The sequence below is a fragment of the Geotrypetes seraphini genome, chromosome 9 (assembly GCF_902459505.1).
Source record: "Geotrypetes seraphini chromosome 9, aGeoSer1.1, whole genome shotgun sequence".
Classification (NCBI taxonomy): domain Eukaryota; kingdom Metazoa; phylum Chordata; class Amphibia; order Gymnophiona; family Dermophiidae; genus Geotrypetes; species Geotrypetes seraphini.
Window position 1 is genome coordinate 72,710,869 of NC_047092.1, and position 17,462 is coordinate 72,728,330.

The 17,462-nt window shown below is 41.0% G+C and overlaps 1 protein-coding gene across 1 annotated transcript in view; it reads right to left on the reverse strand.

Moving 5' to 3' along the window:
- Nucleotides 1-9,042: 9,042 nt before the first annotated feature.
- The window catches only part of TAFA2 (TAFA chemokine like family member 2), an 803,553-nt gene continuing 795,133 nt past the window's right edge, over nt 9,043-17,462 (reverse strand). The window contains exon 6 of the mRNA XM_033959727.1: nt 9,043-9,569. Coding sequence (XP_033815618.1) covers nt 9,558-9,569 — 12 coding nt within the window. The 3' untranslated portion in view covers nt 9,043-9,557. The remainder of the gene's footprint in view (nt 9,570-17,462) is intronic.

Below are 17,462 nucleotides of genomic sequence, written 5' to 3' on the forward strand. Positions count from 1 at the left end.
CTGCGCCGCGTTCCCGCCCCTCCTCTGACGTCAGAGGAGGGGCTGGACCGAGGCGCAGGAAGCAGCGCCCAAGCAGCTCAGGGATAGCTGACCTCGCGATCCTGCTGCTTGCTGCTTCACAGGTGGTGCAGGAAGGTCAGTGGGGCAAGCAGTCCTTCGGGGGTGTGGGGGGACTGAACGGCAAGGCCGGGAGCACCCCTTCAGGGCTGGCACCCGGTGCGGACCGCCCCTCCCGCCCCCCCCCCTTGGTACGCCACTGTGTCTAACTGTTGTCAATTATGTGCATAGCCCCTTGTAATCTATAACTTAATTGTGTAACTCAAAGACACGCCCCTGATCTGCTTATGCCCCTTCCATGGCCACACCCCTAGATATTTTGCCTGACAAATTACATGTGGAGCTTTTTTTAGAATAGCAACTAAGGTCAGTTGCTGTCAATTCCACTAATGTCATTAATTAAATTAAGTTGTGCCTCTCAATTGACCTTATTCTATAAAACGGGCATCCAAATTTATAGAATTAGGGAAATAAAGGACAATTCTGTAACTGAGCACCCAATTTTACATGCACCTTGTGTGTGTAAATGTACAGCATGCTAGCACTACATCATGTAAGTGCACACATATCTGCAAAAGTGCCAGCAGTGTGTCTAAGCATTATTCTGTAATGGCATGCATAAGTGGCTTAGCACATAAAACAGACATGAGTGGGACAGATGCCCGTATCTCACTCATGCTCCACCCAGGCCTATGGCTGGTGTAATTGAGACACATGAATGTAAGGCATGCTGATACTAACTTATGCTCTATTCTATAATGGAATTTAGGTCTTTTCACAAAAATGTAATGCTCTCCTCCCCCCTATACTCAACCTCCAAACCCAATGTGTTATCCCTTCCTTTCTTAAGCTCTTGTAAACTGTGCTGAGCTCTATAATCATGGAGAGGAAGCGGTATATAAACTTAAGGTTTAATTTAGTTAGTTTAGTTTAGGATGTCCATATACAGTTATACAATAGGCTTTCAGGCTCTAATTCTATAAATGGTGAATAACATGTAGGCATTGAGGAGTGCAAGTGTCAATCATAAGTTAGGTGCCATTTATAGAATTGCACCTAGTAGTGCCTAAAGTAGTCTTAGGCACTGGTAGGTGTCGAAACCTTAGGTGTGCTCCATTTATGCCACGGTTTTCTTGGACTAAATAAGTGTGCCTAAGATAGGCGCCTACCGGTGCCTAGATCAAAACATGCCCAAGATCCTACCCTAACCATGCCTACTTTCTGGTAGGCATCTTAGAGTAGACGCCTACTTTAAAGTGGTAGATGACTACCGACTTAGATGTCTACCATCTAATTACAATTTAATTGTAATTTTAAATTAATGGTGTTGATTAATAAATAATAATATACTTTATTCTTATATACCGCCCTATCACAAAGTTCTAGGCAGTTTACAATAAAGGAGACTTTTAAAGTAATTAACCCACCCCCCTTTTACAAAACCATAGTGCGGTTTTTAGCACTGGCTGCAGTGGTAACAGCTCCAATGCTCACAGAATTCCTATGAGTGTCAGAGATGTTAGCGCCATGACCAGCGCTAAAAAATGCACTATGGTTTTGTAAAATGGGGGAGGAGGGGATAAGTTAGGCACCTAGAATAGCTATGTGCACCAATTTGGGTGCCTATCTTTAGGCACTTTTTATAGAATCAGGGCCTCACTGCATAGCATTGGGGCACCTAAATGAAGACTCTTGCTTCTTTAGGATTGCCCCCAAAGTTCTAAGAGGCCAGAGCCTCAGAAGGAATCCGATCCCCAAAAATGAAGGTAATAGTAGAACCATAGAGTCACAGCAATCTAGTTCATCTACTCATGAAGCATATTATTATTGAGGACCATAAGGGGTATCAGACAACCCGACAAACAGCTTAGTTTGAAGGGAGAGATTCTTCATTTGCCACACGGAACCTCCTCCTCCATATTTCTTATTACTGTTTTTTTCTATTCTTTTTTCTTTTTTAATTATTTTTTCTTTCAGTGATAATTGTCTTATCGTTTCATGTAAGTTAGACTTATTTAAGGTTACTTAGCTTTCAGCATCTAAGCTTTAAGGTCATTCCCCTGAACGCCAACGCGTTTCGGATGTCTTTGTCAAGGCGACATGGGGAAGCTGAAATACCAAGAAACAAACCATTAGGGTTAAGGCTTCCAACTAGACAAAAAAATTTTTTATTTTAGGACAACCCAAACCCTCCCTTTATTCAGATACATTACTTACATTTTTAGTGAACATGCACAGCGTACTGCCAACCGGCTTAAAAAGGCAAGCCGTAGCGTACTGACTCTGAGAATTAAATACCCCTCCCAAATGACGACATTTCCGGGGAGACAAACTACGTTACCTCACAGAATTTAAAGGGACAAAACCCTACTTAAAATAGAGACAAACGTCTCAAAGAATTAAATTATTAAAGGGACAAGACATAACGAAGCCCAATTTAAAGGTCAGCTTGAGCTAACCAGTCCGATGATTCATTGAGCCTTTTAGGGGACATCGAGTCTAATATAAACATCCACCGGAGCTCACAACAGTTCAGCTGACTCTTAAGTTGGGCTTCGTTATGTCTTGTCCTTTTAATAATTTAATTCTTTGAGATGTTTGTCTCTATTTTAAGTAGGGTTTTGTCCCTTTAAATTCTGTGAGGTAACGTAGTTTGTCTCCCCGGAAATGTCATAATTTGGGAGGGGTATTTAATTCTCAGAGTCAGTACGCCGCGGCTTGCCTTTCTAAGCCGGTAGGCGGTACGCTGTACATGTTCACTAAAAATGTAAGTAATATATCTGAATAAAGGGAGGGTTTGGGTTGTCCTAAAATAAAAAAAATTTGTGTCTAGTTGGAAGCCTTAACCCTAATGGTTTGTTTCTTGTTATTTCAGCTTCCCCATGTCGCCTTGACAAAGACATCCGAAACGCGTTGGCGTTCAGGGGAATGACCTTAAAGCTTAAATGCTGAAAGCTAAGTAACCTTAAATAAGTCTAACTTACATGAAACGATAAGACAATTATCACTGAAAGAAAAAAGAATTAAAAAAGAAAAAAGAATAGAAAAAAACAGTAATAAGAAATATGGAGGAGGAGGTTCCGTGGGGCAAATGAAGAATCTCTCCCTTCAAACTAAGCTGTTTGTCGGGTTGTCTGATACCCCATACGGTTCTCAATAATAATATGCTTCATGAGTAGATGAACTAGATTGCTGTGACTCTATGACTCTGTGATTTATTTGGTGTGCAAGATACTTGAGATTATTACTATAAGACATTTTGATTGATTATGGCTCAAATGCAAGGAAATCCATCAGTATTTTCATTTTCAGAGGAAAAAAGGACTGAATTATTGAAGAGGCCCACCCTGATTGAAGGCGGGATATCCACCATGAGTTCTTCAACATGGTTTGAGTTGGAGTCTCAACATAAGAAGCTGGTGAGAGCAGAATTACACGCTAATACCTTGGCACAGTATGTGTCAACTTCTATGATTCCACGTGGGCTGCGAATACAAAAAGGCCCGACCTTATTTTCCAATGAAGCTCAATTTCAAGAGAAATGGTGTGTCATTCTCAATAAATGTAGCTTTGATCTGATGTTATTGATCATTGAACAAATTACTTCATTGGAAACTGAATTGAAAAAAACGATTGAAGAAACTAAAGCACTGATTCGTTAGGATTGTGTTAGCGAGACAGACTTTATCACACTAGAGAGTGATCATAATATGAAAATTGAAACATATAGAGAGTCAATTAAACAGTCCAAAATTAAGAAGTACAGAAGGGATGAAAGAGATTATGCCACCAACCAGGTGTACCTATGGCTATTTAGGAGTAATGTTCCTCAGAAGCAACCCTTTGAGGATGACCACTTGTCCACAGACTTCAGTTCCACCAGTAGTCAAGGCAGAGGCCCCTCAGGGATGAGGGGACAACGCGGCCAAGGGGGTTTTCAGTCACAAGGACCCAGAGGCAGACAAAAGGGCCGAGGGTCAAGAAGAGTGGGATTCCAGGGTCAGCAACAGGGATATGTTCAGGGCCCCCAGACGAGGTCCCAGTTTCGGACCAATCAGCCGTAGTTAACCTGACTGGGACGGAACTCAGCCCGATACAAGAACAAGTTTTAAATTTGGGACTGGGTTTCGTTCCAACTGCCCGATATGAGGCGTTCAACACTCGGTTATCTATATACAGTTTGCTCCGTAAGTTGCATCTGAAGATGTTTTTTCAAGACCATCAGCCCGTGAATGATGGGATGCTGATTTCTAACAAATCTAGTTGGTGCCCTGCATCCCCGTTGCACCCTAATTTGATCACTTTTCGTGATCTGGTGTTGTCTGAAGTGGCACAAATGGAAGAACAAGTAGCCCACACTCAACCTCAGTTCAATATGACTTACGCTGAATGGTGTGCCTTACAGGAACTACGGGATGATACTTTGACTATATTTTCCCGAGCTGATAAAGGAGGAGCCATTGTGTTATGGTCCAAAGAGCAATATCTAAGAGAGGCTCATCAGCAGTCAGATGACCCGCTCTTCTATTAACGTTTATCAGAAGACCCAGCTATTGAACTGAAACGTACCATTTCAAACTTGATCTCTAAAGCCCATAAATTGAAAATGATCACCTCTAGAGAAGCAGCTTTTCTTAATCCCAGTTTCTATGTTACTCCTATCATATATTTTCTTCCGAAAATCCACAAAAATTTACCTAACCCCCCTAGACGCCCCATTGTATCCATGCGTAACTCTCCTCTAGAGAGCCATGGGAGCGTCTTTAGCTCCCTCCTTAACTGCTTTGTTTATGGCAGATTTGGAGGAGAGCCAGATTTATCCTTTACCAGGCTTTAAAAATGTGAAAATCTGGAGGAGGTTCCTCGATGATATATTTTGTATATGGACTTCAACTGAGGAAGAGCTGACACAATTTATTGAGGAGCTGAATAGGTTAGAATAGATAATAACATCAAGTTTACAGCTACAATAAAATATCAGGAGATTCCGTTTTTGGATATTTTGGTTAAGAAGGGGACTACTCATCTTCAAACCTCTTTGTACAGAAAAGAGACAGACCGCAACAGCCTCTTGCGTTTCCATAGTTTCCATCCTGAGAATCTATAAAGAAGCTTACCCATTAGTCAGTTTTTGAGACTAAGAAGGATTTGCCATTCTTTAGATGACTTCCTTGTTCAAGCTAAATGGATGAAAATTAGATTCTATCAACGTGGTTACCCCTATGCCACAGTTAAACAAGCTTACAAAAGAGCTAAATATGCTCACAGAGAGTGGTTGCTGCAGGATATCAGCAGGGACAACAATCCCCTTGACACGGTGGCCTTTGTCCAGGAGTTCTCTACCCTTGCCCACCGGGTTTCTAAAATTGTAAAAAAACATTGGCATATCCCCAGGTTGGTTATTCCCACTTTAGATGATCAGCCTTTATGCTCTTATCGAAGAAGAAGAAATTTGGGTGAAATGTTAAATCACCACAAATTGCAGGAGAGAGCTCCGCTCTCGAGTGGGAATCACCTTCCATGCGGACAATGCCAATGGTGTGCTTATACCATCTCGGGGGAATGCTGGACTCATCCTAGTACAGGGGTTATATATAAGACTAAATATAACACCACCTGTAATTTTGATAACATTATTTACGTGATCCAGTGCCCCTGTCCCAAGTTGTATGTGGGCAGAACAACTCGTCCCATACGGGTCCGTTTGACCGAGCATAAATCCAGAGTGCACACACATACTGAATCTTCCCCGCTGGTCCGTCATTGGACTAGCTGCGGTCACACTCTTAAAGATCTAAAGTGGCGTGTTATGGACCGTATCATTGTAGGGTGGGAGGGTGGGAACACTGTCTGGAGGCTGAACCGTTGTGAGCTCCGGTGGATGTTTATATTAGACTCGATGTCCCCTAAAGGGCTCAATGAATCATCAGACTGGTTAGCTCAAGCTGACCTTTAAGTTGGGCTTCGTTGTGTCTTGTCCCTTTAATAATTTAGTTCTTTGAGACGTTTGTCTCTATTTTAAGTAGGGTTTTGTCCCTTTAAATTCTGTGAGGTAACGTAGTTTGTCTCCCCAGAAATGTCATCATTTGGGAGGGGTATTTAATTCTCAGAGTCAGTACGCCACGGCTTGCCTTTCTAAGCCGGTTGGCGGTACGCTGTGCATGTTCACTAAAAATGTAAGTAATGTATCTGAATAAAGGGAGGGTTTGGGTTGTCCTAAAATAAAAAAAATTTTTGTCTAGTTGGAAGCCTTAACCCTAATGGTTTGTTTCTTGGTATTTCAGCTTCCCCATGTCGCCTTGACAAAGACATCCGAAACGCGTTGGCGTTCAGGGGAATGACCTTAAAGCTTAAATGCTGAAAGCTAAGTAACCTTAAATAAGTCTAACTTACATGAAACGATAAGACAATTATCACTGAAAGAAAAAAGAATTAAAAAAGAATAGAAAAAAACAGTAATAAGAAATATGGAGGAGGAGGTTCCGTGGGGCAAATGAAGAATCTCTCCCTTCAAACTAAGCTGTTTGTCGGGTTGTCTGATACCCCATACGGTCCTCAATAATAATATGCTTCATGAGTAGATGAACTAGATTGCTGTGACTCTATGACTCTGTGATTTATTTGGTGTGCAAGATAGTTGAGATTATTACTATAAGACATTTTGATTGGTAATAGTAGAAGGCATTGAAAGACAGCCTGAATATAAGGCCATGGAATGGAACAGACTGTCACAAGAAAGAAAAGGCACTTTTGTCCTTAAGGAGAGAGTATAGAAATGTGTAAAATTTCAACCACAGGCCACCACAGCAACAGAAAAGATGGATCTCAGAAAATGATTTTTCAGTCATTGAGAAAACAATTTTGCAGTATCTCTAGCAGAACGGCATTTTCAATCAAACAGCATGGTATTAACTGACACTCTGAACCTCTACAACCTGACTTTAGTGGGTAGATGTTGATTATATATACTGTATGTAACTTCTGAAACTACATAGTTCCCCGAGAATTTCTCTCTTGCTTTGAGAGGCCCTTTGTAACATCAAGATATTTATCCCCATATAGTACAATGTAACCCAGTATATAGCATTTATTATTTTCTATTCCAATTTCTCCAAGAAAATATTGTATGCAACTAGTGAAAGCTTCCGAATTTGTTACTGTACCCAGAATATTGTACCTCCAATACCTTGGGCAGTTCTTAATGAGTATAAAATAAATATTTCAATGGTGGTGAACAGACTGGTTTTATTTCAGCAATTATTTGAAAAATGTCATTTATTCTTGGAAGAGAAAAAAAGGCAGACTTTTAAAGTGCATATCTCAGGGAAGTCTTTTATAGCATAGTTTTATTCACTTTTATAATCACAACATTAATGCACTGGAATAATCTAGTCGTATTTTAAAATCCATGAATTTATTTTCACCTATTGGATGTATTACACTTGTTTATAATACAGTATTTTAGCTTTTATTTTTATGGGGAAAAATTTGTGAATTGAAACAAATGTTAAAAAGCATAACTCAGAACCTGAATAATGTAAAGTCCAAACCATATCCTACTGAATTAAATATTTTACATCTCATTGTTCCAAAGAAGTCATTATGTGAATCTCCATATTCCCCACATAATTATTAGCACATGGCTGCACAGTAATAACCCATATTGAAGTATTATGTAAGCAGAAACTGCAAACGGTTTATCCTAATTGAAATGTAATAAGAAATACTTTCTTTATAAAGGTTTTTTTGATTATTTTGCAGTACAGTGGCAAAATATACATCCTCAATTTATTTCTAACCTTCATTGAGTTTTAACTCTGCTGTGCAATAATACAGCAGAAATAATGAAATGGGCTTGGATCAGGTTTGCATATTGTGACAAACCAAAGCACTCCAGGGAGTTCATCCATTATACAACCCGATTCATATCCAATTTGCTATGTCAATGGATTGTTAAAGTAATAACAATAAAAAAAATATTCCTATAATGTATTGGCGCACCAAGCAGACAGCATAGATCTTTTTGAGTGGGATTGTCTTCATATTTTTCCATAGTCATCAGTCTTTTTAGTCTTTATATTAGCATGTAAAACCAAGACATACAAATTTATGTCATATATATTATCTGCTACCAGCATGCTTATGCATTATTAGCACTGTTCCACAATATAGTATCAACTTTCTTTTGTCTTAATCTTTGAGGTGGTATTGGAATATGTTGTATAAAATTAGACATTCTGTAATAAAAAGTTCCTAGGTGCTTAAGGCTCTTAAATATTTATAATAGGTTTATGGAATAACAAATCACAATGTGTTCAAGGAACACTAGTGAATTGGGATGATAAGATGAAACATTAGCTAATTAAAAGGTTTGTGGAACAGATTGAGACCCAGGCTGAATTAATGTATGCAAAGCATTCATGTTTTAAAAGCTGGAAAATGATGTACTTCTCTATTAACACAATGAGCAGATATCTACATTAGATTTATACTATAGTGGGTTTGCATAAGAGATATGTTGGGATAGGGGAGGGGTAGGGAAGGACGACTACCACCTAACCTTAGACTTAATTGTCACATGCATCTCCACCATGGCTATAAAATCTTGACAAAAAGGGACTCATTCACTGATGTTTACTGCTATTTCTCAATAAAGGCAGGACTGAGTACGGGGAAACTCAAGTATATATACATTCAAGTTTTTTTTTTATTCTAGCTGAAAAAAATGTGTATTTCAAAGGTATAAAATACTTTGTAATGAAAATGGTAAACTTGTTTTGACCACTACTTATTTAACTATCAAAGAGCTGCAGTGCTTGGTTAGACTTGGGGCGACACGTCAGACTGACTAAGCCTTCTTATATGATTGATGTATTTGGATAACTATAACTTGTCAACAATAATTATTAACAACGGTTATATATTTCCATTCTTATAACAAAAGCAACTTCAAGCTGTTGAAATATATAGCCTTTTGGTGCTCCATGAAAATAATACAAATAAAAATGACTAAATCTGCACTATGCCAGAGGACAACTTTATAAAATAAATTTGATTGAAACTTTGTGCAGTCCCACCAGTCATTAAACAAAGGACTAGGGAACAAATCAGAAGTAAAGAGTCAATACATTTTTAAGACAATTTAATATAGTATAAATAAAAGAAAAAGTACCTATTTAAAACTAAGAACATTTTTTTCACCATTCACCCTTTGTACATTTCCCAACAATGCAATGGTACATTTCTTTGGGAAGTGAAATCTACCAAGAGTTCATGTTTTATCCAGTTGACGTGGTCGTAGCAAAGAGATCCACATCTGGGGTTTGCAGTACACTCAAATTTTGCTCATTGCAAATGAAGTTCTTGAGGAAGTAAGTCTTTCTGAAGGGTATATCCTAGCTGTTTACACAATCTCTTTTGATTGTTGTCTTAGGTGTGAAGTCCCTACATAGTAGCTCTATTGTTTTTAGTACAGGAATTAACTTTCAGTTTCTCTTCAGCTATCGTGTTACCTGGAAGAGAAAAGAGAGAAATCAGAATATTAACTACTGATAAAAACTTAGGGGACAACATTTAGCTGGTTTCTTTAAAGAATGATCATTCCTGGTTAAATTAGGCCCAGATATTCAGTACCTGGCCTTATTTGGGCACTGAGACTAGCTTTCTGGTCTCTGGTAGCATCCAAAAACTAGCTAACCAGACATAGTTAGACTTGCTTTTTGATGTAGTCCAGCAAACTCACATAACTTCTGGTTCTGCCTAACTCTGCTCCCGGACTGCCTCGAAACAAAGCAGAGGGTGCTGCAGTGATAAGGGTGGTATGCATGGCTAAATAGTAGCTTCTGGAACAGCCAGTGCAATTTAACCAGACTGAAGCCTCTCCTGCCCAGTTAAATCACTTTGAATATCAACCTTAGGGGCCCCTTCTTCAAAAGTGTACTTATTTATACACTCTGGGCCTGATTCTATATAGGGCAAAGTTGTACATGCAAGTCTGTGCACAGTGCAGATTTGCATGTGCAACTTAATTGTTTAGCAAGCTAATTAGCACCAATAATTGGTGCTTAACACCTAATTGATGCTAATTGGTACTAATTAGAAGTTATGCACACAAGTTGCTAAGCATATTCTATAAAATGGTGCACATAATAATAATAAGAACTTTATTCTTTTAGACCACCATCACCAGCAGTTCTAGGTGGTTTACATAAGAGAAACTGGACAATCAGTGAAAATACAATCACACAATGGATACACTAATTACAATCTTAAAAGACTCTTAATTTAGGTGATAAATTTGTCAAACAAATTGTTTTTAATTAATTTTTGAAAAGAACAGTATGACAGGGCTTGATAAAGACATTTGGCTAACCAAGATTGCAGTTTACCTGCTTGAAACGCCAATGTCCTATCTAGGAAGGTCTTATATCGACAAGCTTGGGATAGGTAAATAAATTAGATCTTCTAGTTTCCCTCAAAGGCCTGTATAATTCAAAGTGGGATGAAAGATAAGTTGGAGACAATCCCGATACTAATTTAAAGCAAGTGCAAGCAAATTTGAATACTCTTGCTTTAATAGGTAACCAGTGCAATAGTCAATAGTACAGGCTAACATGGTCGTTCTTTTTTTTTTTTTTAAGCCAAAGATCAAACAGACAGCTGTATTCTGGATTATCCTCAATCTTTTAAAAATTTTCTTGTGAAATCCTAAGTAAATGATATTACAGTAATCCAAAATGGACAAATTAATGACTGTACCAGTAATCTAAATGATGCTGGATCAAAATAGTGTGTGAATCTCAAAAAGTGGCATGGTCAGGGGAAAAGCATGAGCTTTCCTAAAAGTTAGGTGCTCTGTTATAGAATATGCCAAGTTTGCTTACAATATAGGCATAGGTATTTAGGCCTAGTTTTCATTGACCTAAATGGATATGCCTAAAAGTTTGTCATATGTATGGGCACCACATATGATTCTATAAACCATGCATAACTTTAGAGGTATTATATAGAACCATGCCAAGTGCTGCCTTTTTTGGCACTGATATTTTAGGTGTTATATATAGCAGAGGTCCTCAACATGTGATGCGTATACCCCAGGGGATACACATACCATTGTCAAGGAGTACATAACACCGGTGCTGTATGGCTCCCATACAGGGCCAGCATTAGGGTAGGGCAAATAGTGCAGCTACCCTTGGCCCCACACCTCCAGGGGGCCCCCACAGTCAAGGCATCTCTTTCTCTTGTTGAGCCATCTCTCTCCCTTTCCCTCACCTTAGCGGGCACTTTTCAAAATCAGTTTTCTCTCTCAGAAGCTGTTTTCACAAGTTGCATGCAGTTGCCCCGATGCTTCTCCAACACAAATTCCTGTTTCATCCTGTGTGGATCGTGTCAGATGAGAAGTTTCTGTGTATCCACGTGTAACTTGTGAGAGTGGCTGCTTTGTCATGGCCCCTCTGAGAGAGAAAACTGATTTTGAAAAGTGCCTGCTAAGCTGAGGGGAAGGGAAGGAGATGGCCTGATAAGGGGAAGAGGTTGAATTGTGCTTCAGGTTTGAGTGCTGCTTCAGATTTATTGTATGGAGAAAGAGTGAGCAGATGCTAGATGGAAGTGTGGGGGGGGGGGGTGAGTGAGAGAGAGAGGGGAGAACAGATGCTGAATGGAAGTGGAGAGAGGGAAGGGTGCAGACACTGGATAGAAAGGGGTTGTAGACACTGAATGGAAATGTGGGAAGTGAGAGAGAGGAGCAGACTCAAAGGAAGTGAGAAGGAAAGAGAGGAGAACAGATGCTGAATGGAAGTGGAGAGAGAGAGAGAGAGAAGGGAGCAGATGCTAGAAGTGGGGAGGAGAAATGGGAGAGCAGACACTGGAAGGAAGAGGGGAGGAAAGAGAGAGAGAGAGGGCAGCAGATGCTGAATGGAAGTGGAGAGAGAGGGGATCAGATGCTGGAAAGAAGTAAAGAGGAGAGAGAGTGCATTTGCTGGAAGGAAGTGGGGAGAAGAGAGAGAGGTGAGCAGTTGCTGGAAGGAAGTTGGGAGGAGAGAGAGGAGAACAGATGCTGAATGGAAGTGGAGAGAGGCAAGCAGTCACTGGATAAAAGTAGGGAGGAGAAAGAGTGTTGGACTCATGGAGAGAGAGAGGTAGAGATGTTGGATGAGGAAGGCAGAAAGGAGGGAAGGAGAAATGTCACACTCAGAGGGAGAGGGCAGAGATTGATAAGTTGGACTCCTTGAAGAAGAAAGAGTGGTTGTTTGGGGGATGCAATGAGGACCTGAGGAGAAGAAGCAGGCAGGAGGCAGAGAAAAAGAAATTGTTGGACTGGTGGCAGGAAAGGAGAGAGAAATGTTGGACAAGGAAGGAGCCACAAAGGAGGAAAGGAGAGAAAAATGTTACACTGGGAGGGGGGCGGGGAGAGGTGACTCAAGGAAGGGAGCAATGCCAGACCAGGGAATGTAAGAGAAGGGGGATAGAGAGAAGCCAGATTGCAAGAAGAAAAGGAGAGAGATGCCAGACTATAGGAAGGAGAGGAGAGAGATGCCAGACTGTGGGAAGGGGGGAAAGGAAGGAGAGAGATGTCAGACTACTGGGAGGAGGGAGGTGTCAGACCATGGAAACATGCTGGGAAGGAGAGAGAAATAGATGTTCTGGAGATAATTTATTAAACACTGACATAAAACCATGAAAATTCAATTAAAAAAGTACAATGATAAAATATACAGTGATAAAAATCCAACCGGACCCTACACGGTCTGTGTTTCAGCGAACACGCCTTCCTCAATGGTTTGCAAACTCACATATAAAGAATTGGACTGAAAACAGTCTATTGTCTTTAAACATGTGAGCAAAGAACACTGCATGTTTAAAGACAAAGAACACTGCATGTTTAAAGACAATAGACTGTTTTCAGTCCAATTCTTTATATGTGAATTTGCAAACCATTGGACCACTGAGGAAGGTGTGTTCGCCGAAACACGGACCGTATAGGGTCTGGTTGGATTTTTATCACTGTATTTTTCACCATTGTACTTTTTTAATTGAATTTTCATAGTTTTATATGTCAGTGTTTAATAAATTATCTCCAGAACATCTGTATCCACAGTTTTTGTTTTCATCGATGGATTGTTTTCACTGTGGTCATTGGGTCTCCCCATTTTTCTTTAAGGAGAGAGAAATGCATTACTATGGGAGAGGAAAGAGATAGGAAGAGAAGACATAGAAAACTAGATTTTGAGAAGAAAGCAGAACAATAGAAAAAAAATTGAATGTTAAAAGCTAATGCCAAAGATGGATTGCAGGACAGAACAGTGAAGAAAGAGAGAAAAGCAGTTAATGGATAAGAAGGTCCTGAAAACACAGTTAAGAGCACAGACAGAAGGAAGTGCAAATAGAGACTAGGAAAAGATGATTATAAAAACTAAAATCATCAGACAAAAAAGATAGGGAAAATTATTTTATTTTCAATTTAGTGACTGAAATGTGTCAGTTTTAAGAATTTACATATGTGTATATGAAAAGTGAATGGAAGAAATTGCATTGAAATTAGTAATAGGGCGGTGTCTGGGACAGAGCTTGGGTAGGTTTGGGGAAGTGCATGGGCAGTCGGTGATCGGGATATTCGGTTGATATTTGTTAGACTTAGGGGATACCTGGCTTGAAGAAGTTGAGAAACACTGAATAAGGCTCCATACACCCCAAAACAGTGGTGTAATGGCAGGTATGTTATTCTGTAACTTGCCATAAAAGTATTCTAGTGCATAATTGCAAGAGAGCATTCACATGAGGTGGCAATCATGTGGAAAGGGCAATACTTTGGCTATATACACCATGAGGCAGCATTAAGCCAAACGCTGACCATCTTCGGTGTGATCAACTTCAAACAAAAGAATGATCAGGTACTACAAATAAAGTCATCACTGGCTTTGTTCTTTATACTTATATTTGATTAAGCTTTATTAATTTTGTGTTGCACAGAGCACTTTTGTAGAACATAGGAAGTTTTTTTATGCTGATGAAGACATTGTCTATAAACCCTGGTCACATGAACAAGTGAAAGGTGTGGCTCAAAGTCTTTTTCCTCCTATTTTTATTTAATTTTGACTACAATTGTTTCACTGGATAACATACATAGCTTGCTATTAATTTTGTAAAGAATACAGTTCTCTTCTCTCAGTGGTTGATTACAAGGTATGTATGGATAAAAATAGAATAAAAAAAGGATAAGAAACCCCTTAAATCAGATTGTTTCTACATTTTTTTTAAATTATATATCATGTGTTCAATGTTTAATTTCTTGCAGTTTCCAAAGAGAAAGAGGAACTATCAAAGGGGACTACTTCTGTTATGCAGAACTATCAGTTATCTGGAAGATGGCCGGTCCAAACCTTTTCTGGATAAAAGATGTTCCACTATTTCATAGTGCTAGAGTGATAATTCAGATGGTTAAACTTTTCTTTCATTTCAAGCTCATTCTGTAGTATAATACCTACTCACAAAAGCATGGTATTATCATTCAGGACCTGCACTGAAAATATTTTAACCCATCATTTCTCTAGTATCCATAAATGTGGAACATCCAACAATGACCCAAGATTTGACCTCAATGTTTTAATCAATTTGTGCTCTCTTTGATAGACACCCAGGGCTAAAAATAGAATTGTAAAAATCTTGAATCATATATAAGCCATAACTTGTACAGATTCTGCATTAATGGCCTAGTGCTCTCTCTTTTTGTATACTCATTGATAGGATTAGGATTTAGCTCAAATGTTTTGGGTAGTAACTCACCCATTTGCTTTATTCTGCACTACTGTTAATCACTGGATAGTATTTTCTTCAAAGCCCCTGATTTAAGCTCTTACAAGGAGCATAAAATATACAATATTCCTGGGCTATCACCCTGGCCTACACAATCTTTGATCCTTTTTCTCTTAAGAAAGTATTATACACTACCAATGAGACAAAAGAGCTAACACCAAAGTCCAATCAAAAAGTTATTCCTACGAGAATCCTTCACCTTCAGAACTTTGTTCATCTTTTCATCCTTAAGCTTCAATTTCTACGTGATGTGATTTGGTCATAACACCTCAATCTTACCACTATTCCACACTAAACCATTGAACTCTACCCACTGTACAACAGTCCCCAAACTTATATTAATCTCCATCTGTCATACTCAGATCCTTTCCACTTGGTTTCAACACCTGTGCTTTCATCTGCATATAAATAATTAGTCATCCTCAGAGTACAAATATCATATGTTCTATTGTCTAAGCTATTCTAAGTATGAAATTTAATGGTTTTTTATGATGGTCAGTTATTAGTGCTGATTAAGTCAATTAATCTGTGAGGCTACTAGGGCCTGGATGCACTAAACATAATTGCTAATACTGATTGGACCACTGTTGGCCGATTCTCTGGCTGATTGCGGAAGAGCACTCGATGTACCAAAAAGACATAAGAACATAAGAATTGCCGCTGCTGGGTCAGACCAGTGGTCCATCGTGCCCAGCAGTCCGCAAATGATTTGCTCAGAGGTTCGTCGTAATCTCTTTCTCACTCGTCTGATTGATTGGAGTGATAGCGACCCTCACACTTGCACAAAGCTGGCAAAGGGAAGCCTGACTAGCTGAGAGGCCGGGGAAGCCTCAAAAGCAACCTCCCGCCACTGAGCTGTTCAGGGCAGGAAACCTTTTTTTCTTTTTTTTTTAATGGACAGATGATGTGTGTGTGTGTTACACATGCACAATATCTACCCCATAAAGAAAAAGAAAGAAAAAAAAGCCCTCCCCGACATCCTAGCACCGGGAACCAACCAACCCCACCCCCACCCGGCAGCAGCGAAAATGGCAGGAGGGATGCCCACTCCCTCCTGCCATGCCATTCCCCACCCCTACCCCACCACAAGAGAAAATTGGCAGGAGGGATGCCAACTCCCTCCTGCCAATGGAGCCCCCCAAACCATCCCCTACCCTCCCCCCTACCTACTCAAAAAAAAGGAAGGAGAGATACCCGCTCTCTTCTGCCATCAGATGCTCCCCTGAACCCCTCCCCCCACTCCTCGAACCCCACATACCTTTGGTAGATGATGGGAGCTGGAGTGACGCTCAAAAATTATGGGCCTTCCCCTTCCCATGGGAGGGGCCTTAGGCATCTGAGCCAATCAGGGCCTTAGGCTCCTCCTTGTACATCACATGGTGCACTGTGGAGGGAAAGGCCTGTCATTTTCATCGGACAGGTCTCAAAACTGGAGGGATCATGCTTCCCTTCAGCTTCCAATGTCTGCAAAAGGTACGGGAAGGGGGTTTGGGGAGCGAGAGTGGGGTTCAGGGGAGCATCCAGTGGCAGGAGGGAGTGTGCATCCTTCCTGCCAATTTTCTCTCATGGGGAGATTCCAGGTGCCACATTCATCACAGGTGATTGGGGTGGGCCATCATTGGCAGTGGGGGACTTTTTTTCTTTTAATGGGACAGATATTTTGCATGTGTAATGCACAAAATATCTGTGCCATTGAAAAAAAATGAAGAAAAATCAAAAACAGGCAGACCTGTCGTTTTTCTGATCGCTAAAACCCCTGGTTTTTTTTTTTTTTTTTTGGGGGGGGAGAGGGGGTTGCATAGTCCAGCGATGTCAGTGCATCAATCACTTGGTTATTTTGCATGGGGTTTTAGCTAATAGGCAGCCCGCGAGCTCGTCTCGACGGGCGTACCTAACGCGGAGCTGGGAGGCCTGCGTGGTAGCCCGTCGGAGAAGCGGGGCCGTTGGGGAGAACAGGAGGCAGGGGATTGGTCGGCAGGTCTTCCCGCCGCTGGGAAGACCTGCCATTGGTTAGTCGTGGCCGCGGAGGGCGTCGGGAGGGGGGAGAGTTTATAAGTCGGGCCTCGGAGGACTAAGGGCGTTTCTGGTCCTCCGAGGCGGCTTTCAGACATGGAGTCAGGTTCGGGTTCCGGCAGTGCGGCCGAGCTCTCCTTCGCGGCGGGTAGCTCCTTCGACGAGGAGGAAGAGCCGGTGAGTAATGCGCCGAACCGGGAGCGTTCCCTGCCACCGAGGCGTTCTCGTGCGGTTGCCCGGGAATCCATCGCGCTGGGGACAGGAGGGGGTCCATTAGAAATCGCGAGGTCCGGCGGGAGGGCCTGTAAGGGGGCTAGGTCCGGTAGTTCTATCGGGGGTGGGGCTGTGGCAGCGTCGGGGAGTGCATTTCCGACCGCGGGGGAGGTGTCTGGTATGAGCCACGTGCTGATATGTTGACTCAGCCGGATGTGCTGCATACAGCACCAGTGGTACCTAACTGTTCAATTACCCAGACTGGTGACCATTTCCTGGGTGGGGGTGCGGTTGTTGGATCGGCGGAGAGAGTGGTTCAGTTTAGGGTACCGGCGACTTCGGGGACAGTCGAGGTTGGGGGCCTT